At 37.0% G+C, this 25,429-nt stretch overlaps 1 protein-coding gene across 1 annotated transcript; it reads left to right on the forward strand.

Moving 5' to 3' along the window:
* The first annotated feature begins 5,357 nt into the window (after positions 1 to 5,357).
* On the forward strand, positions 5,358 to 24,858 carry LGSN (lengsin, lens protein with glutamine synthetase domain). The gene is made up of 5 exons (XM_074397102.1): positions 5,358 to 5,387; positions 9,975 to 10,107; positions 11,159 to 11,347; positions 18,933 to 19,099; positions 23,509 to 24,858. The coding sequence occupies exons 1-5, from the start codon at positions 5,358 to 5,360 to the stop codon at positions 24,706 to 24,708; spliced, it is 1,719 nt and encodes a 572-aa protein (XP_074253203.1). The 3' UTR covers positions 24,709 to 24,858.
* Positions 24,859 to 25,429: the final 571 nt, after the last annotated feature.

Below are 25,429 nucleotides of genomic sequence, written 5' to 3' on the forward strand. Positions count from 1 at the left end.
ATCCGATTTGGTCGTAAATTGAGTAGACTGTATGTACAGTTGAAATGGTGCACGCAGAGATGGTAGTGCTGCCAGAAGCTGGTCTGCACTGTCCTACGCCCAGCTGGGCAACGTTTGCGCTGCCAGACACGGAGCAGTTGTAGCTAGCGATTGTGGTCGTAAAGTCAAATGATCATAAGTTGCATAGGTCGTAAGTCGATCAATACCTGTAATGTTTCTAAATCAATTGGTAAACAGTGGCTAAAAAGAGCCTCTTAATGGTTCACTCTACCCAAACTTTCCTATCTGTTCTACTACTCCCCTGGAGATCTTGGACCTGTCCACAATCCATCAATTAAAGAGTTAAAGAACTAGGGACTGGCCCTAAAGGGTTCCTCCAGGACGTCTTGTCATAGCTTCCCAGTACCCCAGCAGTGGTTGGGAGGATATTTTGATGACAGTGTTCATTAAGAGTGTGCTAAGTGCTTGGTACTCTGGAGCTAACTGACTGGGTTTAAATCTTAGCTTTGTCACTATGAGACTTGTGAGCTTGGGTTAGTTGATTAATGTTTCTTTGACTCAATTTTTCTCATCTTTGAAACAGGATGATAATGTGTTTATCACGTGGGATAAATTAATAAATTAACACAGGTAAATAAATAAATTAATACAGGTAAAGCACTTAGAAGAGATCTAGCACATAACAGGTGCAATATTAAGTGTTGGTTATTTTTGTTAGATATACTAATGGCTAAATATTTTGTCCATCACTCTTTAGTACCACACTAGATACCACCACTGGGGAAAAGACAGGTGGTCACTGCTGATACAGTTGTGCCTCGTATCCCTAGAGCTGCTGCATATTTTGCACAGCATTCTGGTAGTTTTGAGACATAGTTGTGTGGTAGTTGAGAAACTCTATTTCTTTTCTTTTTACCTTGTATTTTAAATCAATTGACAGTATTTAACAATCATAAAATTTCAAATAAAAATCCAGATTTTGGCATTTTTTTGAAAATTTGTAAAACTATTAACACTAGGGCCACTTTTTTTATTTTTTATTTTTTTTTAGATGAGGTCTCACTCTGTTGGGAGGCGGAAGTGCAGTGATGTGATCTTGGCTCACTGTAACCTCTGCCTCCTGGGTTCAAGCAATTCTCCTGCCTCAGCCTCCTGAGTAGCTGGGACTATAGGCATACATCACCATACCCAGCTAATTTTTGTAAATTTTAGTAGAGACGGGGTTTCACCATGTTGACCAGGATAGTCTCAATCTCTTGACTTCGTGATCCAACCGCCCTGGTCTCCCAAAGTGCTGGGATTACAGGCGTGAGGCACTGAGTCCAGTCAGGGTCACGTTCTAATATGGCAACAACTGGCTAGACTCAAGTGTTGGCTCCTTCCCATGAAGGGATATCAATGGCTGTGTTCACCCTCCAGCCCACTGCGTTTTTTTGTTATCTGTCTGGTATGTGAATTTGCCCTCCTTGAACTAGGCTAACCTAAACATATCTCTTTCTTTACAACATGCAGGCCCTTAACTGCCACAACAACACTTACTGTCTCTACTAGATTATAATATTCTTTGTGAATCATGTTTTATGTTTTATTTATTTTTATTTCTTTGATTTTGCTTTATCCATAGTAGGTTACATCCTCACTGTTGGGACTAATGAAAGTTTAAACTGGTGGTGATATGAATTAAGATAGGTTTAACCTTGATACAGAAAAGAGTTATAAAAATACAATTGAAAAAAGAATATATAATTGAAGAAGTTGAACAAGTTTTATGAGTTACACAGTTAACATTATACAATAAAAATGGAATTCCATTTAAGTCAACTGTCAAGCTATGGTGATGTAAGAAGCATCTCAAATAAAATACTTGGATTTGAATTCCCATTCTTCCTCAGACGTGACCTTGAACAAATTACCTAACCCCTGTGGGCTTCTTTCTGCTTTGGAAAAAAATGCAGGTAATAATAAATGTTCCCTCTATGTTGTGAGCATTAAATGAAATATGAAATATTGTCTGGATATAACAATGTTTTTAAAATGTTAATATTTTATAGTTTAAAATACTTTATTCTTTTGGTTGAGACAGAGTCTCATTCTGTTGCCCAGGCTGGAGTGCAGTGGCTCGATCTTAGCTCACTGCAACCACCACCTCCTGGGTTTAAGCGATTCTTGTGCTTCAGCCTCCTGAGTAGCTGGGACTACAGACATGTGCTGCCACGTCCGGCTAATTTTTGTATTTTTAGTAAAGAGTTTTGCCATGTTTCCCAGGCTGGTGTTGAATTCCTGGCCTCAAGTGATCTGCCCACCATAGCCTCCCAAAGTGCTGGGATTACAGGCATGAGCCACCATATTCAGCTGGGTATTGTTTAAAAGATTTAGACAAATTTAAGAGAGCTTAATTGAGCAAAGAATGATTTCAGAATTGGGCCTCCCTCAGAACAGAAATAGGTTCAGAGCGACTCTGGAGATGCCACATTGTTGAATAACATTTATGGGCAGAACAAGAAAAGTGATATACAGAAGACAAATGAAGTACAGCTTCATTTCTGAACTTCATTTAGTTTTATTAATTAGTTACAGCTGGGAGTTTTCCTTATTTGAACATGGTTTGAACAGTTGGCTGCCTGTGATTGGCAGGCATCTGAAATTTTGATTGGTACAAGAGTAGGTCACAGTCTGTTTATAAAGTTATAGGCCAAATTTAAGATATGTAAAGAGGTAGCTTTATGTAAACAACTCCTCCCTTTGAGTCAACCTCTTAAGATTGAGAAGTTGATCAAAACCTTAGGCATTGACGTCACTCTCACACCACTGCAAAGGGACGTATTTGGTCTCAAATTTCACTGAGAAATAGCAGCACAGTGGGTTTTGTAAGGTGCAGATATGGAAACAGAAGGAGAGAAAAACAACCTGGTTGTTTACTTTAGGTTAATTTTTTGTAAGGGTTAAAGCAGAGGGGACTTCTTTATTATGCTGGCATTTCCTGCTCTAAGAGTTTAAAAAAAAAAAAAAAAGACTATTTTGGAATCTATCTGCTTCCCTAAAGTTTCACTGTGATTATGCTGCATTAGCATGAGTAATTTTCTTTTGATTTGGTGTGGTCTGCTGGGGCCTAATGCAAGAGTTCAGTCCAGAACAATGGTCTTCCATAATTTTAACAATTACCTTCTTTTGGTCTGGTTCTCACCTAGATGAGAGTGTGACCAAAACTTAGGGCTTTGCTGCTACTTCCTATTACCATTATTTTGGGTTTTCTGTCTTAGCAGACTATATAGGTTAGCACACTTAGCACCTTGATAGGTTATAGTGTACTCATGATCAGGCATTTCTTTGAGTTTTTGTCATTCCAGTTAAAGTGATCATTTGACATTCTACACATGGCTGTATGCAAACATTTAAAACTGTGGAAAGAACACAGCATACCAGGGAGAATACTATTGTGATTGGCAGAATGATAATGATAATGACTACTATTGTGACTGGCAGGAGCATACCATGAATTTGGAGTATGCTCCTTAGCCAGAGTGCCTATTAGTTCCTATTAAGCAAGTAAAATCAAATAGATCAAAGAATACACCAGAGGAAAAGTCTACACGTTTTAATTAAGCAGCCTGTTCATTAATTTCTTGCAACTGAATCTCTACAAAACCCATTGTATTTATTCATGTACAATAAAAAGTGTAAGCCACTGCACAGATTTCTCCCTGTTCAGTCAGTAGGTAATCTAGAGAAATTTTATTATCTAGCACAACTTTAGTAAGAGAATTTAAGGAAGACTGCCGTGCAGCCACAGGTTTTGCAGTAAAATCTGCTATAGAGATGACTTTAAGAGATACATTTCTAGTCATGACCTCATTTATTCCAAGCCATGGAAAAAGGGACCTAACAGATCATGCCCATCTAGAAAGGTGAAGGTCTCCTGGTAATGTTTTCTTTAACCTAGGATGTAGGTGAAGAGAAGCGGACTGATGTTCTGTTTCTGAATGGTCATGGAGCAACAAAGATATCATTAAAATTCCTAGGCTACACTGACCCTTCATCTTGCATTCATCAGGGGATAAGGTTACTCATGTATAAGGTTGTCTGTGAAATCGAACACAAATAAAAATATACTCCATGGGTAGCAGGGCCCCTTTTCCCACTCTATTGTTCAAAGAGGCATAAGCAAGGAAAAAGTTAAGAAAAGTTAAGAGTCTCATGACAGGACAGGGTCTTGTTCTATGATTTTGGGAAAGTTTTCTGTGTCTAGGACGACATCTGCTTATAGAGAGAAACTTCTCTGGTTAGTTTTACCTTAAGATCTCTAAGAAGTGTATGGTTTCAAGAGGCTGGATGGGCCTTCTGAGTTGTAATATTACAGACTCAAGGTTCAGGGTCCCAACATTTTACTGCAGCTCACTGCACACTCTGCCTCCCAGATTCAAGCAATCCTTCTGTCTCAGCCTCCCAAGTAGCTGGGGTTACAGGCATTCACCACCATGCCTGGCTAATTTTTGCATTTTTAGTAGAGACAGGGTTTTACTATGTTGGCCAGGCTGGTCTCCAACTGCTGACCTCAAGCGATCCTCCCAGCTTGGCCTCCCAGAGTTCTAGGATTACAGACATGGACACCGTACCCAGCCGAATTATTTATTTTAGTAGTTATAATTACATATATTGACTTAAATTTTAACTCTTAGAGTAATTCTAACTACCAGAGTAAAACCTAGGAAATAAGTGGTTTTTGAACTGTTTTATATCAGTATTTGTAGATGAAAATTATTTCATAATTTTTTAGAAAGTTATTTCCTCTATTATTTTTAATAGAGCTCAATATATTTACCTTTTCAGTATCATATAAATATAAGATGCTAAAGCATAAATGTATGTTAATAATTAATACTTCAATATTTTAACTGACTTAGAAATGACTCAGATATTTAATGAGTATTTATTTCTGAATTTTTTATTTTTTATTTTTATTTTTTGAGATAGATTCTTGCTCTGTCACCTAGATTGGAGTGCAGTGGCATGATCTTGGCTCCCCGCAATATTTGCCTCCCAGGCTCAAGTTATTCTCTCACCTCAGTCTTCTGAGTGGCTAGGACTACGGGCACACACAACCATACCCAGCTAATTTTTATATATTTTGTAGAGACGCATCTCACTATGTTGCCTAGGGTAGTTTCAAATTCTTGGGCTTAAGTGATCCTCCCACCTCAGTCTCCCAAAGTGCTTGGATTATAGGAGTGATGACTTTTAGGTAAAACAAGATAGAAATTTTATCTCTCAAATGCATACAGTTGAGACTTTAGGCCTAAATATTGTACCATCTTTTGCCCAAATCAACGAAGGAGGATGTGAATAAAAGCCCAGTTAAGATGCAACGGACAGGAAAAAGTATGTTAAAGGTGAGACCTGTTACATAAATCTAAGTCAATTACAAGTCTTTAGTAACTTAGTCCTTCCTCTCTTCCTGCTGCACAGAGGCAGGCACCCTTAAAAATGGAGATTTCCTTTATAGATGTACATTTTGTTTAAAAAAGTGTTTCAAAATAGCCAGCTAAGTGCCAGAAAAGTGAATTTGGAGACCAATTTAGTTCAATAAGCAGTCTTTTTAAGTTAGCCACTATTTTTTAGCTAAAATTACTGAGGTCAGGTTGTAGCCCATTAATTAATAAGGCCAGGAAATAATTCTCTATGTGTGGACTCAGCATGGATAGCTCTGAAAAAGAAAAAAGCCTACTTTACTTGAGAGCTTACCTTTCATGAACACTTTATATCACTCTCTTTTTATCTTTGGGGCAGGATAGTAACTAAGCCAAAAGATTAGTAGATTCAGTTTTTCTTATCAATTAGTTGCTTAAGCTTTTTATTTGCCTTTTGAAAGGCTTAAAAAGAGGCAATAGAAATATTCACATTTTTTAGAAGCTTCTGCACATCAATAGGTGTCCTAGATATGCCTAATTTGGGAGTTCTCATTTTTAAATTCACTTCTTAAAGTTAGATGTTCATTTGGAACATTTCACTGTAATTTTAAATTATCTTCATAAGATTTTGCCTTTTTTGTAAATATTTGCGGCTGGTAGGACCTAATAATTATGCATGTAGAGGTACAGGTAGACGAAAATGGAGAGCTCAGTTCTTCAGAAATTAAGGATCCCATTTTTATGTTAAATATTGCTTTTGGCACTCACATCTTGAGCAACTTAGCCAAAGATTTTCCCCTACCTAACGCATTAGAAAAACAAACGGGTGGGCCGGCCGCGGTGGCTCAAGCCTGTAATCCCAGCACTTTGGGAGGCCGAGGCGGGTGGATCATGAGGTTGAGAGATCGAGACCATCCTGGTCAACATGGTGAAACCCCGTCTCTACTAAAAATACAAAAAATTAGCTGGGCATGGTGGCACATGCCTGTAATCCCAGCTACTCAGGAGGCTGAGGCAGGAGAATTGCCTGAGCCCAGGAGGCGGAGGTTGCGGTGAGCCGAGATCACGCCATTGCACTCCAGCCTGGGTAACAAGAGCGAAACTCCGTCTCAAAAAAAAAAAGAAAAACAAACGGGTTAGAACACAAAATCCTGGTGAATTTCTGAAAGCCAGAGTTCACACCTTCTGTAGTATTGCCACTTCCTGCTAGTTTGTCTGCCCAGTCAGCCTCTAAGACTTCTAACTGGATATAATCCAGTTAATTATTGAGTCTAACCCAGTCCAGTTTCTGTTATGACTTCTGAACCCAGTTTAGGCAAAAAATGTGCACATACAGGTTCAAGTAATCAAAACACAAATGCATGGATCTTCATAATCTGAGAGACAACTTACCCATGATCCCTAGTTGCGACGAGAGAGCAATGCATACAATAGACCCAGCGTGAACATTGCTTAATCCCTCAGTGCTCCTGGGGTTGCTGGAAGCTCTACTTCAAATCCCACTTCTGAAGCCATCTGTTAGACAAAAACCTTTAGAAAAATAAAAATTTAAATTTAGCTAAAGACCAATTCAAGAGTCAGGCAGCCCTTAGAACCAGAATATGTTCAGAGCAACTCTTAGCCTGTCACATGGTCAGATGATATTCATGGACAGGAAAAGGAAAGTGATGTACAGAAGATGGAAATGAGGTACAGAATTAGTGTTTGAACAGGGTTTGAAAAATTGGCCACTGTGATTGGCTGAAACTCTGTGATTGGTACAAGAGTAGTTTATAGTCTGCTTAGAAATTTTTAAGTCAAACTTAAAATACGTAAGGAGGCTTTAAGCTCAACTTAATTTAATAGTACGATTTAATTTATATAAGTGTTTATAAAGGAGAATGTCAAAGCTCTAGAAGGACTTGCTACTTTGTGGAAAGGTCAGAATTACAACCCAAACCTCAATCACTAGGGCTAGTAGGTTTTTTTTACTGAAACATCATTCACATTGCACCTAAGTGTAATTAAAAGACGAAGGATTAAAGGGAATAAAAATACTCTTCTGGAGCTGGGACAAATGAGGGATTCAATACATTTGTTTCATCTATTATAGCTATGTTTACATGTTGATCACCTTAGTATATAAAATAAAACCAAAGGACTGAATGAAATGTGTGATATGCATTCTTTTTCTGAAACCCCTACTCCCTTTTTTGAGCATTTTTATGGAGTAGGTAATGCATCACAACTTAGTTTTTGGGCTTTTTCTTTTCTTTTCTTTTCTTCTTTTTTTTGAGACCGAATCTTGCTCTGTTGCCAAGGCTGGAATACAACAGCAATATAGCTCACAGCCACCTCCGCCTCCCATGTTCAAGTGATTCTTTTGCCTCAGCCTCAAGAGTACCTGGGATTACAGGCATGTGCCACCACACCTGGCTTATTTTTATATTTTTAGTAGAGATGGGGTTTCACCATGTTGACCAGGCTGGTCTCAAACTCCTGACCTCAGGTGATCTGCCCACCTCAGCCTCCCAAAGTGCTGGGATTACAGGTGTGAGCCATGACACCCGGGCAATTTTTGGGCTCTTACTGGTCAAATTCTCAGTTAGTAACTAGGTAAATTGTTTTTACTTTGGTTAAGAAACTTTCCCTTTTGATTTGGTTTATATGAAGAAAGGTGAATGTTTTTAAAATGACCTTTTTCTTGTCTTGGATCTCTGGCTTTTAGAGAGTAGAATGGCATTTTGAAAATCAGAAGATCTTTTTAGAAACTGCATCTTTCATTCATTCTTGTGGCTGGAGGCAAGTTACTCTGAGTCTCACTTTTCTTATTTGTAAAATGTTGTGATTTTATTACCTTGAAGGGTACCATGAGAAAACATGCTTGACAATGTGCTTAATTTTAACACATCGTTATTTAATTGTTCATTCAGTTGCAGGTTAGAGTTTGAGATGTTAAAGTTCATCTCACCAGATTCCTTCAATTTATATATGAAAAGATTCCTAAAGTGTCAAGCTAAGATAAATGTTAGTCTGCTCTTACTGCATTGATAATTATATACCTGGCTAAGTATTTCATTTTCTAAATAACATTTATTTAAAAGATCATATATATATATATATATATATATATATATATATAAAACAAAAGTAAAATTATAGACTATGCATTTCTGGCAAAACAATTTTTAGAGATGATGAATATGTACAATAAAGCTTTATATTACTGCCAGATTCTATCAGAAGTGTATTGAGAAAATTTATGCTAATATTGAAATTAAATCCTAAATTACTTAAAAAATTAATTATTATATCACATATTAAGTACCATATTATCCAAATATATGGTTATCTGGAGTAAAAAAGACCACAATTTTCTAATAAGTGAAACTTTAAAATTACAGCAAAATTTAAAATAACAGAAAAGCCTTTGTTCTAGGAACTATAACTTTGTTAATATAACAATAATAACAATGCATCATAATTACACATAAACACCAAAAAATGAAAGTCTTTCTTTTCCTGTTGCAGCCTTGAGACTGAATTGGTTTTATAGACAACTGACACAGCTGTTCCCCAGCAACTACAAAACATGTATTTATATAACTTTTTCACAGATGTAAAACCTCTCAGAGACCGATTTTCAAAAAGATGCTAAGCTCAAAACATTTCCAATATACTTTTTGACCCTGACCCTTTCACTTTCTTCTCCCCTCAAACCACTGTGAGAGGTTTACAAAAAAAAAAAAAAACCTTAAAAATACCAGTGTCAGCTTTTTCAAAAATTTTAATATATTTCTTCAGTGACAACTTCTTTGTCTCGGGACTGCAGGGGTGACTCTGTTCACTTGTTAGTGCTGAGATTCCTGAACTCCCTAGGCCAGCCCCTGCCTCACTGCCCAACTCCCTGCTGGGCATATCCTGTCATGTCAAGGATTATGAAAGTTGGATTGTGAAAGTTAGGTTATTTTTTTTAAAATGCATTTTCTTAAGCTATAAAATGGTTTGGGTATGATATTTGTTTTACACATATAAAACACAGTCACAAAATAGCACTTGATGAATTCAAGTACTTTTCTGAATTAAATATTGATGCAATTATTAATTATTCATTGCATCAATATTCATTTTTCCTCTTTCATAAGAAAAAAGAGAGCAGAGAATACAATTCTTCAGATACTTATGGCTTCAGACAGAAAGGTTAGAGATCCTGAAAAACAGAAATCATAAGAAGTAAACTTTTTAGCTGAAATAGGTTTTGCAAAATTATTTAGAAATAAATAACATAAAATTCCCAAAGTAAAAAATAAACATAGAAATCTTGAGTAATTAGACAAGATCTTAATTTACTTAATGATATTTTCTCTGCCACATATAAAAGGAGATAGAGAATATCTAGCCTATCAGCACAACATTGGGCTTTTAAATGTTGAGTTATTGAAGTGATTTTAGAAGTGACAAAATTTTCATCATTATTAAAGTCTTCTATGCTCATTAAGAAATCTAGCTATTCAATTGTCATACTTTTTTGACATCCATATATAGTTGTATAAATAATCTGTTATTTGGCTTTTTATTTATTATCAACAGGACTCAACAAGAGATGAAGGCAATGAGACTGAAGCCAACAGCATGTATAAATTAAGAAAGACGAGGAAGAAAGTCACTAAATCACATGTTTATTCAACGGAAGTGGGAGAAACGGATATATCCAATTCAAATGGTATCTAACTCCTCTGATCTCTCAAAAATGGTGTGGTCAATGGCAATCTCCATTTGGTCTTTCTTTTAATAAAACATCTTCCTTTCTTTGGAAGAAGCAAAAGGAAAAAGAAGCAAAATTTATTCCTATACAGGTGACATAAAAGATGGCAAATATAAGCTTAAAATGTAAATATATAAAAATAATCAAAATATTTACAATTTAAAGAGGGTTAGAAGAAGAGTGGTAATAGCAGAAAAAAAAAGAACAAAACACAGGAAAGCTCGAATAGGAAGAGAGACAGTCTTCTGCTACAAAACTGAATACAGAAATCATTACTGAGGATTTCGGGGGGGTCATAAGAATGGTAGGGAAGGTGTTTTCATAACACACGTTGGAACTCCAACTAGATTTCAACAGATCTGAGACACTGCTAAAACTAGAAGTTAATTTGGGCAACAGGCTCAATCCTAGGAGTCATTGTGTCCTAAGGCAGGACAGTAGAAATTCCCAGCATATGGTTACAATAAAAAGCAGTCAGATTTTAGTAGATTTTATTATTTATGTATAATTTTTTTGAGACAGAGTCTCACTCTGTCACCCATGCTGGAGCGCAGTGGCGTGATCTTGGCTCACTGCAATCTCCTCCTCCTGGGCTCAAGCCACCCTCCTATCTCAGCCTCCTGGGTAGCTGGGATTACAGGGGTGTGCCACCAAGCCAGTCTAATTTTTTTTTTTTTTTTTTTTTGTATTTTTAGTAGAGACCGGGTTTTAACATGTTGGTCGGTCTGGTCTTGAACTCCTGACCTCAAGCGATCCACCTGCCTTGGCCTCCTGAAGTGCTGGGATAACAGGCTACAGACATGAGCCACTGTGCCTGGCCTGTTTTTAAATTCTCTACAAACAATGTACTTTTTTGGTCAGTGACTAGAGTAGACCACTCTCACTGCCTCTCATTTAATATGTCACTGCTAGGAATATACTATTTTCTCAAGTATTCCTCTCCATATTATATTAAGAGACAGTTGAAAACAAGGGCAACATATTTTAACATTTTTCCTTATTACTACAGAGAGGATCAGAGACCAAATGGTGTGCCACAAATTAGGGAACATGAGCAAACCAGTCATGGGACCTGGCTCTGCTGAGTCTCAACTGTCACATGATGACAAGGACTCTCAGGATGAGACAACAGTGATAAAACTATTGTCCCCCAGAACAACAACCAATGTTCCTGGTGGTGAATTTAACCCAAACTCTGGTAAGGATTTACTGGTAAGGATTTGGGAACAAACTGATATGTGGGTCTAGCCACTAACCCCAAGTTTGTATTTGAATTGAAAGAATGCAGTGTTGGTTGAGGAATACCAGCCTGGGAGTCAGAACACTTACAAAAATTTATATACCTATCTTTTATAAAATGCTTTGTAGTTTTCTTTATCCCTTAGGCTGCTCATGTGAAGAACAGAAGGGTTGCAATGGAAGATGTCTCACTTTTTCTAAAAGTAAAATCCTATTTCTAAGTTTCTGGCTTATTGATAGTAATGTAACTATTTTAGTACATGAATGTATTGTTTAAAACTCTCTTGGATGAATATGCTAGAAATTAGTTCTAAAAGGAAATCTAAAGGCCAGGCACAATGGCTTACACCTGTAATCCCAGCAGTTTGGGAGGCTGAGGTAGGAGGATCATTTGAGACCCGGATTTCGAGATCAGCCTGAGCAACATAGGCAGACTCTCTTTCTACACAGTAAAAAAATTGGCTGTACGTGGTGACACATGCCTGTGATCCTAGCTACTTAGGGGGCTGAAGTGGGAGGATCACTTGAGCCCAGGAGGTTGAGGCTACAGGAAGTTGTGATTATGCTATTTCATTCAAGTCAGGGTAACAGAGAGAGACCCTGCCTCCTCCACCCCTTGCCAAAAAAAAAAAAAAAAAAAAAAAAAAAAAAAAAAAAAAAAAAAGGAAGTCTATAATGACAGGTTAAACATATAAGATTTGGAAAGATGAAAATATACCAGAGTGGGAAGTTAGAGGGTTCGTTTCTACCACATTACCCTCACTTCTGACACCAATTACAAGTTTTGGAATGCCCCAAGTAACGACTCACTGAATTCACTGAAAGCTGTTATATTCATGGTTATGATTTATTACACTAAAAGGATACAAATTAAAATCAGCCATGGGTAGTCCAGGGAAGTTCTAAGTACAGAATGTTCACTTGTCCTTTCTTAGTGGAGTCACCGACAGACAGCACTATTCTCTTGGCAATGATGTGAGAAATGTTGCCAACCAGGGAAGCTCACTTGAGTCATGGTGTTCAGAGTCTCTACTGGGGCATCATGGTTAACTGGGCATTTGGCTGACCTCACTCTCCAGCCCCTTTGGGAATCAAGCGGTTACTGCATGAGTTGAAATCACCACTATAAATAACATTGTTAAAGTTTCTGGCATGGCCTAGAACCCCTAGGTAAACAAAGACACTGTTGTCTGGCAAAACATTCTAACTGCTTGGAGATTATCTCCCAGGGACCAAGGGCAGAGACCAGAGCTCTCTTTGGGCAAGGGCAAATCCCTTAGTATACACAGGGCCCAGGGAGGAGCTAGAGCCTGGAAAATAAACACTATCAGAATTCTGTATGTATTAGTCTTCTATTGCCACCATAACAAATCACCACAAATTTACTGTCTTTTAAAAAATACAAATGTACTATCTCACAGTTCTGTACATCAGAAGTCTAGGCTGGCTCATCTGCTTTCCTTGTTTCAGGCTTTCCAAGGCTAAAGTCAAGGTGTTGCCATCTGGGTTCTTATCTAGAGACTCTAGGGAACAGTACACTTACAAGTTCATTCAGATTGTTGAGAGAATCCAGTTCTTTGTGACTGTAGAAGTGAGTCACACTTCTGGCTGTCAACTGGGGTGGCCCTTATCTCCCAGAAGCCTCTCTCTGGTTTTATATCTCAGAGATAGCACGCCTCAAATCCTTCTCATATTTAGAACTTTTCTGAATTCCCCTTCTTCCACATCTCTTTTCTGCTCTCAGCTGGGAAAAGCCCTCTGCTTTCAAGGGCTTAGATGGATAATCAAAGATAATATCCCTATTTTAAGGTCCATAACCTTAATTACATTTGCAAGTTTCCTTTTGCCATGCAAATTTAATACATTCACATGCTCCAGGGATTAGGTGGGTAGAAATTTTTGATGGACTATTGTGCCTACTGATAACGGAGACTAGCCACGGAAATACTGGGTAGAAGAGGGCAGTTCCTTGGCAAAGACCCCACCCTAAAGCCTGGAAACCCATGGCTCTAAATGGAAGCAGGCATTTCTGTTTTTGCTCCGAAAGGTTGCCTTTTCCAAGACCACTCTGGCCCACCATGCCCCTATCCTATGCCCATATAAACCTCAAGCTCCACTGGAAGAGCAGCAGAAGAGCAAGGGAGAGAAGAGAAGAGAGGGAGCATGTGAATGCAGAGAGAAGCTTGGCTGGGATGGTTGGACAGGAGATCTGCGGTGGGACAGCTGAACTCCAGGGGAAAATAATATTCCCAATCCATCCCATTTCCTGATCCCCAACCATCCCGTTGAGAGCCACCTCCATCACTCAGTAAAATCCCCACATTCACCATCCTTCAAGTCCATGTGACCTGTTTCTTCCTAAGCTCCAGACAAGGAGCAAGGTACCTAGAGGACAGGGTATAAAAGGCTGCTTTCCTGACTCTCCACTGAGCTGGTTAACACCTAGCCTTTTGTGAATGGCAAAGATAAAAGAGCATGGTAACACCCCTAAATAACTGCCGTAGGGCTGCAGCCCAAAAGCTCTCAGCTTGGCTCATAGGCATGTTCCCCGTCCCATAAGTGGTTTGAGTGCAGTGGCGGAGTAAATGAGTCACATCCCTGTTGCAAGTCTCGAGAGGGGGTCAGGGAACTCTCTGGTCTCACGACCACACCATCTCTCATATCTGACTTTCTCTCTTCTTTGGCTTTATGAATTTCTCTGAAGTAGAGAACATGAGCACTAACGACCTCTGAACATCAGGCAGCTGTTGATACAAATGCCCACGGGGCCAGACAGTTAATACAAATGATAGGCTGGTGTAAGAAAATAAGGAGTGGTGCTGCTCAGGAGAAACTGGAGCAGAGAGCAACCAACTAGTGCCCCAGAGCCAAATTCAGCTTGCTGGTCAGTTTTTGTAAGTAACGTTTACGTATTATTGATAGCTGCTAAGATGACATTGTGCTTAATGAGTAGCTGAAATGAATACCATATGGCCTACACAGTTGCAAATATTTACTATCTGGTCCTTTACAGAAATGTTTGCTGCCCCATGAAGTAGAGGTTGCCTGTCCCTTCTAGACTACCTCAGAGTTCCAACCAGTTGTTGCTACTATGCAGAAATATCTACCCTGAGTTGCCAGATCTAGTTTCAAAAGAAATTTGAACTCAAGATTTCTACATAAAATTTTCTAATAGTGAAATGCTGTCCACTATTTCAAAAAAGTTTCTAAATACTGGGAAGACTAATCAGATAATATCTGCCGGCCACATTGGCTCCTCCAGAGATTGTGAAATTGTTTTATATATTCTAGTTTTAGCTACAAAAGAGAGATGGATTTACCATTTCTTTGTCTTAAGTAAAAAATATGGAGAAAGAGCTTGTGTCATGAGCTCTCTTTGCACTGTCAACCATGACTTAGAGCATGGATACCATTACTAACTTAACTTCTTTAGCTCAGAAGCTCTCTTTTTGGCCCAGGGTATATTAAGTTCTCTATAGGCCCTCAGTACCAAACATTTAAACTACAAACCAATCACCTATTCATAATTTAAAAATAACCCCAGCAAAATAAGTGTAAGGAATTTTGATATGGTATTTCTTCTTTGGAATAACTTCTCTGAGTTTTTTGAAAAATAATACTTTTTTTTTTCAAAGAAAAATTCCCCGTTCCTCCCACTTTTTATGTATTGCTTTTTTTCTTTTTCCTGATTTGTATCTGGTTATTCTGCCACCTAGGCTTCCCACCAATGGCTGGGCTAGTATGATGTGGCCAGAAGGCAGGGTTAAATTTGCACAAACATAGCCACAATAATGTAAGATGGTGGGACCTTGAAAGAGCACGGTCTTATGCTACGTTTGCAATAACTGAATGTATTCTGGAGTTTTCCGTCAAATGCACTTTTTCCTTTCTTTGAGTTCGCATTTCTGAAAGCCCAAATGCCTCTTCAATCTCCCTTTTATAAGTGACCATGGCTTGTTCTTTATAACTGATATACGCCCTCGTCATTCAACACGTACAAAATTTCTCCAAGGCCTTCTAGTTGCTATAGAGCTTTGAGGTTTTTTTTTTTTTCTTTAAAAATGTTTTCTTATTTTTTCCCTAAACATTCACAGCACTAAAACATCCTCTATAAAAACACATTGATTTAATTTATTAGTCCTCTGAGGGAATAGAAAAGAAGAACACCTCCCAGAAACCACACTGTAGGAAAAACAAATGAGCTCCTGAACTGGCAATTATCTGCCTGCTATTCATCATGTGCAGCTGGGAGAGGCTGACCAAAAGGTTTAATTGTAAGTAACAAGTATGATTTATTTGAAGAAAAGAAATTCGGACAATGATGCAGCAAGATCAGTTGATGCCTTGAAAATAAAATTGAATTGTATAGGGTTCTCATATTTGATGAAAGAATTGAACTTTTGAATGAAAAATTGATATTTAGGATATATACTAAAATATATGGTGACACCTTTTGTTAATTAGACAAGGTCCAATCACACAGGATGTATTCGTTCATTCACTCACTCACTTGTGCAAAAAATATTTGTCGAGTGCCTACGAGATGCCTGTACTGTTACAAGTACCAAAAAAACAGCAGCTCGTAAAACTAAGCCTCGGTTCTCATGGAGCTGATAGGCAATGGGGGATGACAGGAACATGTGCATATACAGTGTGGCAGGTGCCAGTAAGAACAGTGAAGAAAATAGAAACAGAATTATCCAATGTTATGTGTTGAATGGTGTTTCTCCAAAATTGTTATAATGAAATCCTAACCTTCAGTACCTGAGAACATGACCAAATTTGGAGATATGCTCTTTAAAGAGATAATTAAGGTTAAATACGATTAGTACGGTGGACCCTAATACAGTATGACTCATGTCTTCATAAGAAGAAGATATTAGGTCATGGACATGCACAGAGAAAAAAACATGTGAAGATGGTGGAAGAAGATGGCTATCTACAAGCCAAGGAGAGAGAGACTTTAGAAGAAACAAATCTGTGGACACCTTTGGCTTTGGACTTCTAGCTGCCAGAACAGTGAGAAAAAAAATTTCGGTTTAAGCTACCTGGTCTGGGGCATCTGTTATGGTAGTAGCCCTAGGAAACGAATACATGTACTGTACTCACTGTCCAACCACAAGGCAACTTGGAGACTTAAAAATGAATCAAGGGTTAGACCTGTCCAAATTGTGATCAAGTCTCACAAAATTAATACTGCAGGTGATTATGTTTAATATTTTTTCAGCACTTTCACTGTGTGAATTCATCCCACCTTTGCATTTGATGGCATGTTTATTATCGATAGTTGCCCCACTTTATAATATAAAGTTCTATGAGGGCAAGGGCTCTTTCCGGCTGATTCCTAGATACACGTTCAGTATGAATAGTATGTGATGATGAAAAATATCCATGTTGAGTGAATAAATATTATACTTATTTAAAAATAATATGTATTCATTATAGAAAATTTAGGAGATACAGATAAGGCAAAACACTAATAAGATTACCTGTTATCCTATTACTGGTGAACCAATAAAATTACCTTTCTCCTTTTATAGGAAATGTCTTCTTTACAGCTTATACATAATTGCTTATTATGTTTAGAATAGTCATTGTCTAAAAATACCCATATTATTATTATTTGTTAAGACAGTCTCTGTCAGCCAGGCTAGAATGTAGTGGTGTGATCTAGGCTCACTGCAACCTCCACCTCCGAGGCTCAAGCGATTCGCAGTAGCTGGGACGACAGGTGCATGACACTAAACCCAGCAAATATTTGTATCTTTAGTAGACATGGAGTTTTGCCATGTTGCCCAATCTGGTCTTGAACTCCTGGCCTCAAGCGATCTGCCCACCTTAGCTTCCCAAAGTGCTGGTATTACAGGAGTGAGCCACCATACCTGACCCATATTTCCATGTTTTAAAATGCCTATAAATTTTGTTTTAAGGAGCATTATTCATCTTGGGCTGAACACCCAGTGTTTCAGAGTAGGTTGGGAATACAGCAAATGATAATTTAGCATGAAACACTTTAATTGCTACAGTTTAATTGTTTGTGTTAAATGGAAGGTAGTTATAAAGCCCCCAGAGTTTCAGAGTAGCCAAATGCATCAGTGATAGCACATTATCAGTAATATATTTGCATATGTGGAAACAGTCATTTATTTTTCCCATGCTTCATGTACTTAAAATCTACTTTATGTTTCTAAACTGTCAATCTTTATGGTTATTTTTAAAGCTGAATTATATCTTGAAAAAGCATACTCAGGTATCACTTTAAAATTATAGCTGCTCAATATCAGTGATGTGACAGATGGGTGTTTGGATGCAGACATGACTGTGGCATCATTTACTAGGGCTAGAGTAATTGTACTCACTTTATGCATTTAAGTACCACTTATATGGTGCTTACTGTCTGCCAGTAACTGTTAATAACGTGTTTAATCCTCATAACAAGCCTATGAAGTAGGTCGTATGTTATTGATGAGAAAGCTGAGGCATAAAGAAGATAAGATTGTTGCTAGGGCAAAGGCAAGATTGGAAGGGAGGTAGATGGGCCTCAGTGTTTTGTGCTAACCACTATACTCTGCTGCCTCTCCTAAAAGTTCTGACAGCAACTAACATTTATAACGTATACTATTTGCCTAACTGTTCTATGTCCTATAGACATTTTAATTTAATTTGTGGTAATAAGCCACACAGCATGAATCAAAAGGGGGAACTGTAGTTGTTTCAAACCTGCAGTGGACTGATAGTGTGGTTTGGAGTAACTCATTGTACCACTTTGGGACTCAATCTAACGAGTTGGTTAAATTAGATGACTTATCTCCAAAGTTCTAGCTCTAAAGTTAGAAACAAAGTATCTTAAAAATCTTGAAAAGAACATTTTTTATGTTTCTAATTTGAAATTGGGTATGCAGTCCAGATTTTTCATCTCCTACACACTTGTTATTTAGAAAAAAAAAAAAACAAAAAAACTTTTGTTTGCTTATTTAAGCAAGTTTTAAATTTGACACAAATATGTAGACTTCTTAGAGTTAGATGCCATTGAAAAGATATAAAGCCCTTTGGGCAAGAAACTCCCAGAATAAAACAAAATCCCAGAAAATAAACAAAACCAAATTCACTTTTAATCATATAGAAGTTAAAATATAGAAATTAACAGTTAGTTTAAGAAGCCCAAATATGTTCAGTGATAGTCACTTGCAGACAGACTTTTATGGTTTCTTTTTTGCTGTGAACTCATGCAAATACATTTTAATTTCCATAAGCAAAGGGATTTTCAGTAAGTATCTACATATGATATTGCTATATCCTTACGCAAATAATGTCACTTTTGTCCTCGTTCTAATTGATAAACGATCTCTTAGGCTGTTTAGACGCAGTAACTTTGGGAAGATGGTAAGGGCAGGATAAGAAAGGTAAGATATCCAACTCTAAGCCAGTGACATGACGAATATCTAGTTTTTGTTAATTGTAATGATTAATTCACTACTCTATAGTTTCCTTTGCTTCTCAGTTCATCATAATCTACTGAGTTAGAATCTTTTTTTATTTTGCAGAGTGCATGAGGGACAGCAGTCAAATTCTGACCCCACCTCAACTCTCTTCTAGAATGAAACACATTAGACAAGTCATGGCCAAAAATCGCCTCCAGTTTGTACGATTTGAAGCAACAGACCTTCATGGTGTGTCCAGGTTTAAAAGTATCCCTGCACACTTTTTTCAAGTGAGTTTTATACACAGTTGTGACTGAATGTAATTTCATGACCATTAGCAAGCAAATGGTTCTTATTACTGTTTCTTATTTTCTTGTAATCTATACAGCAATTCAAGCTGAAAATCAATAACTTATTTTGTTTCTTCTCTTGTTCCTCCCAAACACATTATTGCTCCCCAAGGAGCTAAACATGTACTCTCAGCTCTCAAACAGCAATTTCTTCACCCAATAGAAATACAAAACTAATTAAGACTGGTAATTTTAGTCCTTCTGCATTGAGTAATTTTGGGCCACAGAATTACGTTTTCTCCCTTACTGCAATTATGAAGATTATATTTTATTTGACATGAGAAAATTGCAACAGAAGACCCAAGAGCAAACATAAAAGGGAAAAAATGATTAAACAGAAAGAATTTGCTAGTTAAGCAACATATCCCTTTCAGCTCCTAATTCTGTTAAGAAAACATTCCATTGTTGGATGACTTAATATATATCAAATTCCTAAAAATGATATAAAGAAATATTGTGTTTCTGTTGTTTTGAGACTTCCTTAATTTTTGTGTCAATATTTGTCATGTGTTTATTGCGATGACTGAGTTGTTGCGTTAATTAAACATCACAGTTCTTAGCAAGAGACATCAGGTAGGTACTATTTAAGAAAGTGTAAAAGTTAAGCATGCTCTAGGTTTAACTATTTAAAAATGTTATACTTTTATCACATTAATATCAGATCCTAATTTTTACATTTGCTTTATGCTGGGAAAAACTTGACATCTCCAAAAACACTTTTTAAAGAATTCTAACAGATTCAAACTTGTTTCTTAAGGAATTATTTGCTTGCAGATATTGTTTCCTCTTCATCCAGGCAAGAATACATGTTGTTTAATTTTTATAAAAAATATGTATTTTCTTGTGGACTGGCTCAGAATATAATTCAAATCAATCTCTTTGAATCATAAGGAAAAATAACTGGCACTTCAAATACTTGCCAAAGACTTCAATAAAAAACTGTTTGCTATTCAGTTTTTGTCAAAATTTAGTCATTTAGTTTACTAATGGCATCTAAAAGCCCATATATAGAACATTACCCTAGTTTCTAAGTGGAATCCTTTCACAAAAATAAAACAATATGCTGCTTATTCTTGCTAAGGATTGATATAATTGACATAAGAAAGATTCTACATGCTTTTTTAAAATCTAACTGCTACTGAAAATATTTTTCATTATTTTGTTCACTATCCCACATATAAAAAACACTTTTTTTTCCTGGAGTTTAGTTAGAAATAAAGTTTGTTTATCATGAGAATTTTAATGTAACTTATTATACATCTTCACAAAGGCTAAATTTATTCCTAGTCCCAGGTTCCAAATAACTAATTTTCTAATTTCATTACCTAGTTATTATTTTGTTCTCATTCAATGATCATAGAGTATGCATATTTTTTAATAAATCACTTTAAATTTATTTTTGAAACTTGCAAAGATAAAAAGAATAAATATTAGCACAATTAAAATTTTTAATTTAAGACAAAACAATTTATTCTGGAAAATTTGCTGTGAATAGACATTAAAAATAGGTTCGAGAGGCTGGGCGTGGTTGCTCATGCTTTTAATTCCAGCACTTTAGGAGGCCACGGTGGAAAGATCACCTGAGATCAGGAGTTTGAGATCAGCCTGGCCAACATGGTAAAACCCATCTCTACCAAAAATACAAAAATTAATGGGGTCTGGTGGTGGATGCCTGTAATCCAGCTACTCAGGAGGCTGAGGCAGGAGAATCGTTTGAACCCAGGAGATGGAGGTTGCAGTGAGCCAAGATTGTGCCATGGCACTCCAGTCTGAGTGACAAGAGTGAAACTCTGAATCAAAAAATAAAAGGATTCATTTGTACAAAATAACCTAAACATTGTGTGTGTGTGTGTGTGTGTGTGTGTGTGTGTGTGTGTGTATTCCTTACTCTGTCCCCTAAAAAACCAAGATTCATTTGTGCAAAGTAACCTACACATTGCATGTGTGTGTGGTGTGTAAGGTTTAAACGTTATAACCAACTTACACTATCTCTGTTCTATCAGTAGGGTTGATTTTTGTTTAAATTACATGCAAGTAATGCAGGCTTTTTCTATATTTGATCTAGTCAAAACATGATATTTGCTATAGGATGCATAATTAATTCTTGGCTTATTTCAAAAGATGACCTTTACTATGGTCCAAGTTTCAGTTGTGATAAGGATTTAAGTTATTCTGAAAAAATTTTATTAAGTGAAGTTGTTCCAGTGCTTTATATCTATAAACACTATTTAAGACAATATATTATCATGAATATATTCACATATATTTATATATTTTCCATAACTAATGGATAGTAGTTTGCATTCTCTATGTTCAAGAAAAGAATAAAGCAAATTACAGTGTTAGAAAAGAGTGCTCAGAAAAATATGGATTAAATAGTCTAAAGAATAAAGTGTGATCTTTTACTATTTTTTGAGTTCATGAAGGACTATTGGAATGAAATAGCAACCAGCTGTTCTCTGCTACTCACAGCCAAGTGAATACAAATACAGATTTAAATTGCAGAAACTCACAGAAGTCTCATGAATAAAATATATTATTCCTCATTTTAGATATGTAAAGAACTAATATACAGAATTTCAAGCTAAAAAACTGACAAGCAGGGAAATAACATTATTGCTTATAGTGAAAATATGAATTAAATGATTCCACATTATAGTATTCTAATCTCTCTCTCTCTCTCTCTGTGTGTGTGTGTGTGTGTGTGTGTGTGTGTGTGTGTGTGTATGAAGTTTACATGCACAGGTCCATGAGTCAGTTGGAGAGTTAGGTAGGCACCAAATAGTGTTTGGCTCACTCAACTTACTACTGGTTAAAGTAGACTTGGATCAGTTCGGTTAAATAGCATTTGAGAATATGTGTAGAGATGGTGGAAAGAGAAGGAGGCAGTGGTTCCTGGGCAAATGCGGAAGAGTGAGCCAGTAAATTACTTTGGCTAATACCAGTCCCTCTTTGATAGTCATGCTTGTTGGGGTCTAGAGGTAACATAAATAATCTGGCTTCCTTCCAGCATGTGAGAATACACAAGAAGCCATACACGAACCAGAAAGCAGCCCTCATAAGACCCCAAATCTGCTTATGCCTTGATCTTGTACTTCTCAGTCTCCAGAACTAAAGAGGAATAAGTTACTTTTGTTTATAAGTGGAGGAAAAAAAGAGAAAAAGAAAGAAAGAAGAAGAAAGCATCTGGCTTGCAGATTGCCAGGGTGTTTTATTAACCTCATGATCTTCACTGACTTCATGGGAACCAACCTTTATAGTCAGTGATTCCTCTCCATCTATTAATGTAACTTTCAACTTTGTTGATATTTCTTACACATAATTTCCAGAAATTGTTTTATGTGTCTGTTCAACTTAACAACCTTATTATCACTTCCCTACTGCGTGCAGAGAGCAAAAGTTAAATAAAGGACCAAAATCACTGAATCCCAGAGACAGATAGCTAGAAAGTACCTCAGCAGTCATCTAGTCTAACATTTGTTTTACCAATGTGGAAGCTGAGGCACATAATCCAGTAACTTACTGAAATTCACAGAAGCAATTAATGAAAGAGCTAGGATGAGAAGGCAGATCTTTGACACCCAGTTCATGCTGACTTAAAGGTAACAACATTTTGGAAGCTATAACTTTGGAGTTATAGGTCCACATTCACAGATGAAGTTTCTGGGACTGTGAGACAGTGAGGTTTTTAATTTTTAAATGGTTGTAAAAGTGAATAAAGAGAGGAAGGCAGCTGTTAGTTTCCTGGCTGCTCTGGTATCAGAACAGAGGCGCTGTGTGTCACAGTACTGACCACAGTCTGAAATTTGAGAAGGATTGAGAATTGTTTACTGTAGACTTTTGAGAGTCAGTTAACTCAGGATTACAACAAAATAAGCAACAATAAAGCCTTATCTGAAGACTTAACTGTACTATAAAATAAAATGTGCTTCAGAAAGTAGTTTTGATGATAATTTCAAATAATTCCATAAGGCTTTACCTTTGTCTTTTGCTATAATGTGATTTTCTTTATCATTATACCTTTTATTTATAACTGCAATTTTCAGATCTAAGAGCATATAAGGCCTTCAAGGCTTAAAACGTTGCATTCTTTATAAAGTTGCCTTTGGGGGGTTTTATTTTAAAATATTTAACATCTGATATCAAGTTAGTGTTAACCAACAGATGTTAAATATATATATGCATATGTATATATACATTTATGTGTATATATACACACACATATATTTATGTGTGTGTATATATATATATATATATATATAATTTTTTTTTTCATTAGCAATGCTTTTTTCCCCCAACGCTTTTGTGTGTTTTCAAAACCTAATTTCTTAATTTTTTCCCTTCTTTAGGAGAAAGTGAGCCAAGGCGTTTGCATGCCCCGAGGTTATCTTGAAGTGATGCCAAATCCTAAAGACAATGAAATGAATCACCTAAGAGCCACCTGTTTTAATAGTGACATAGTCCTAATGCCAGAGGTATCAACCTTTAGAGTTTTGCCATGGGCTGAGAGAACTGCAAGAGTGATATGTGATACCTTCAGTGTGACTGGTGAGCCTCTTTTGACTTCCCCAAGGTACATTGCGAAAAGGCAGTTGAGCCAGCTACAGGCCTCTGGCTTTTCCCTGCTTTCTGCCTTCATCTATGATTTTTGCATTTTTGGTGTGCCTGAAATTTTAAATTCAAAGACCATATCTTTTCCTGCTTCAACATTTTTTAATAACCATGATCAGCCCTTCATGCAGGAACTTGTTGATGGCTTATATCACACTGGAGCCAATGTTGAGAGTTTTTCCTCCTCTACCAGGCCTGGTCAGATGGAAATCTGTTTTCTGCCTGAATTTGGCATTAGTTCAGCTGATAACGCATTTACCCTCAGAACAGGTGTCAAAGAAGTAGCAAGCAAATATAATTACATTACCAGCTTCTTCATTGAGACTGCATTTTGTAATTCAGGGATTTTGTCTCATAGTCTCTGGGATGTCGATAGGAAGAAAAACATGTTCTGCAGCAGTTCTGGAACTGAGCAGCTCACAATCACTGGGAAAAAATGGTTGGCAGGACTCTTGAAACACTCTGCTGCTCTCAGCTGCCTGATGGCGCCTGCTGTTAGTTGCCGAAAGCGTTATTCCAAGGACAGAAAAGACCTGAAGGAGAGTGTGCCTACAACGTGGGGATACAATGATAACAGCTGTATATTTAATATCAAGTGTCATGGAGAGAAAGGCACCCGGATAGAAAATAAACTAGGCTCAGCAACAGCAAACCCTTACTTGGTGCTGGCTGCAACTGTGGCTGCAGGCCTAGATGGACTTCATACAAGTGATGAGGTCTTGGCCGGTCCAGATGAGAGCACAGACTTCTACCAAGTAGAACCTTCCGAGATCCCTTTGAAACTAGAAGATGCCCTTGTGGCACTGGAAGAAGATCAATGTCTGAGGCAGGCTCTAGGAGAAACCTTTATTCGGTATTTTGTTGTCATGAAGAAATATGAGTTGGAGAGTGAAGAAAGAGATGCAGAGAGAAATAAATTCTTAGAGTATTTTATTTAGAATAGAACTCACAACTACTCTTTAGAGATGTAATTATTACTTAAAGCTAATCTACCAAAACAAAAAGACTGAACTTTTATAGTTAACAACAGTGACAATAAGAAGACTAAGAACACTTGCCTTTTTTTTTTCATCTCTATGGAATATTTGACAGATGAAGTAGGACCGCTGAGAAGATCCTGATAACAGAAACAAACAATAAAGTTGTGGTGAAGCTTTAATAGGCAAATTACCAGATCTTGTCTGTTAGTCATCATCTCCTATGTGTATGCTGATCTGGATACAGATATCCAATTTTGGGAGGCAATAAATATATTCACACATTTAAAAAAAAAAGACTTAAGCATTAGAAAGAAAAATTTAAATGACTTAAAAAAAAGGAGGAATAATTTTAATGGTACACATAAATTATGACTTCCAGTGAGACAAATACACTACTATAGTCTTGCTAATCAAATCATATTATGAATCTAGTTTGTATGCATCATTGTGGTCTTTCTAAATAAGTCAAAGAAACCTTTGCCAAAATATAACAAGTAGGCAGAAGTTTCCCCTGAGTTCTTCTCTTTTCACCCTTCTCCACTTGCTCCTGAAAGGCTTATGAACTTCAAGGTTATAACATCCTTCAGAAACAAATCCATAAGGAAGAGAATTGGGGTTGAAAACAACGAGGTCAGATTTCAAAAGTAGTTAAAGCCTTTATTTAAACAACGCTTCATGT

The sequence above is a fragment of the Saimiri boliviensis genome, chromosome 4, assembly GCF_048565385.1.
Source record: "Saimiri boliviensis isolate mSaiBol1 chromosome 4, mSaiBol1.pri, whole genome shotgun sequence".
NCBI classification, from domain to species: Eukaryota; Metazoa; Chordata; class Mammalia; order Primates; family Cebidae; genus Saimiri; species Saimiri boliviensis.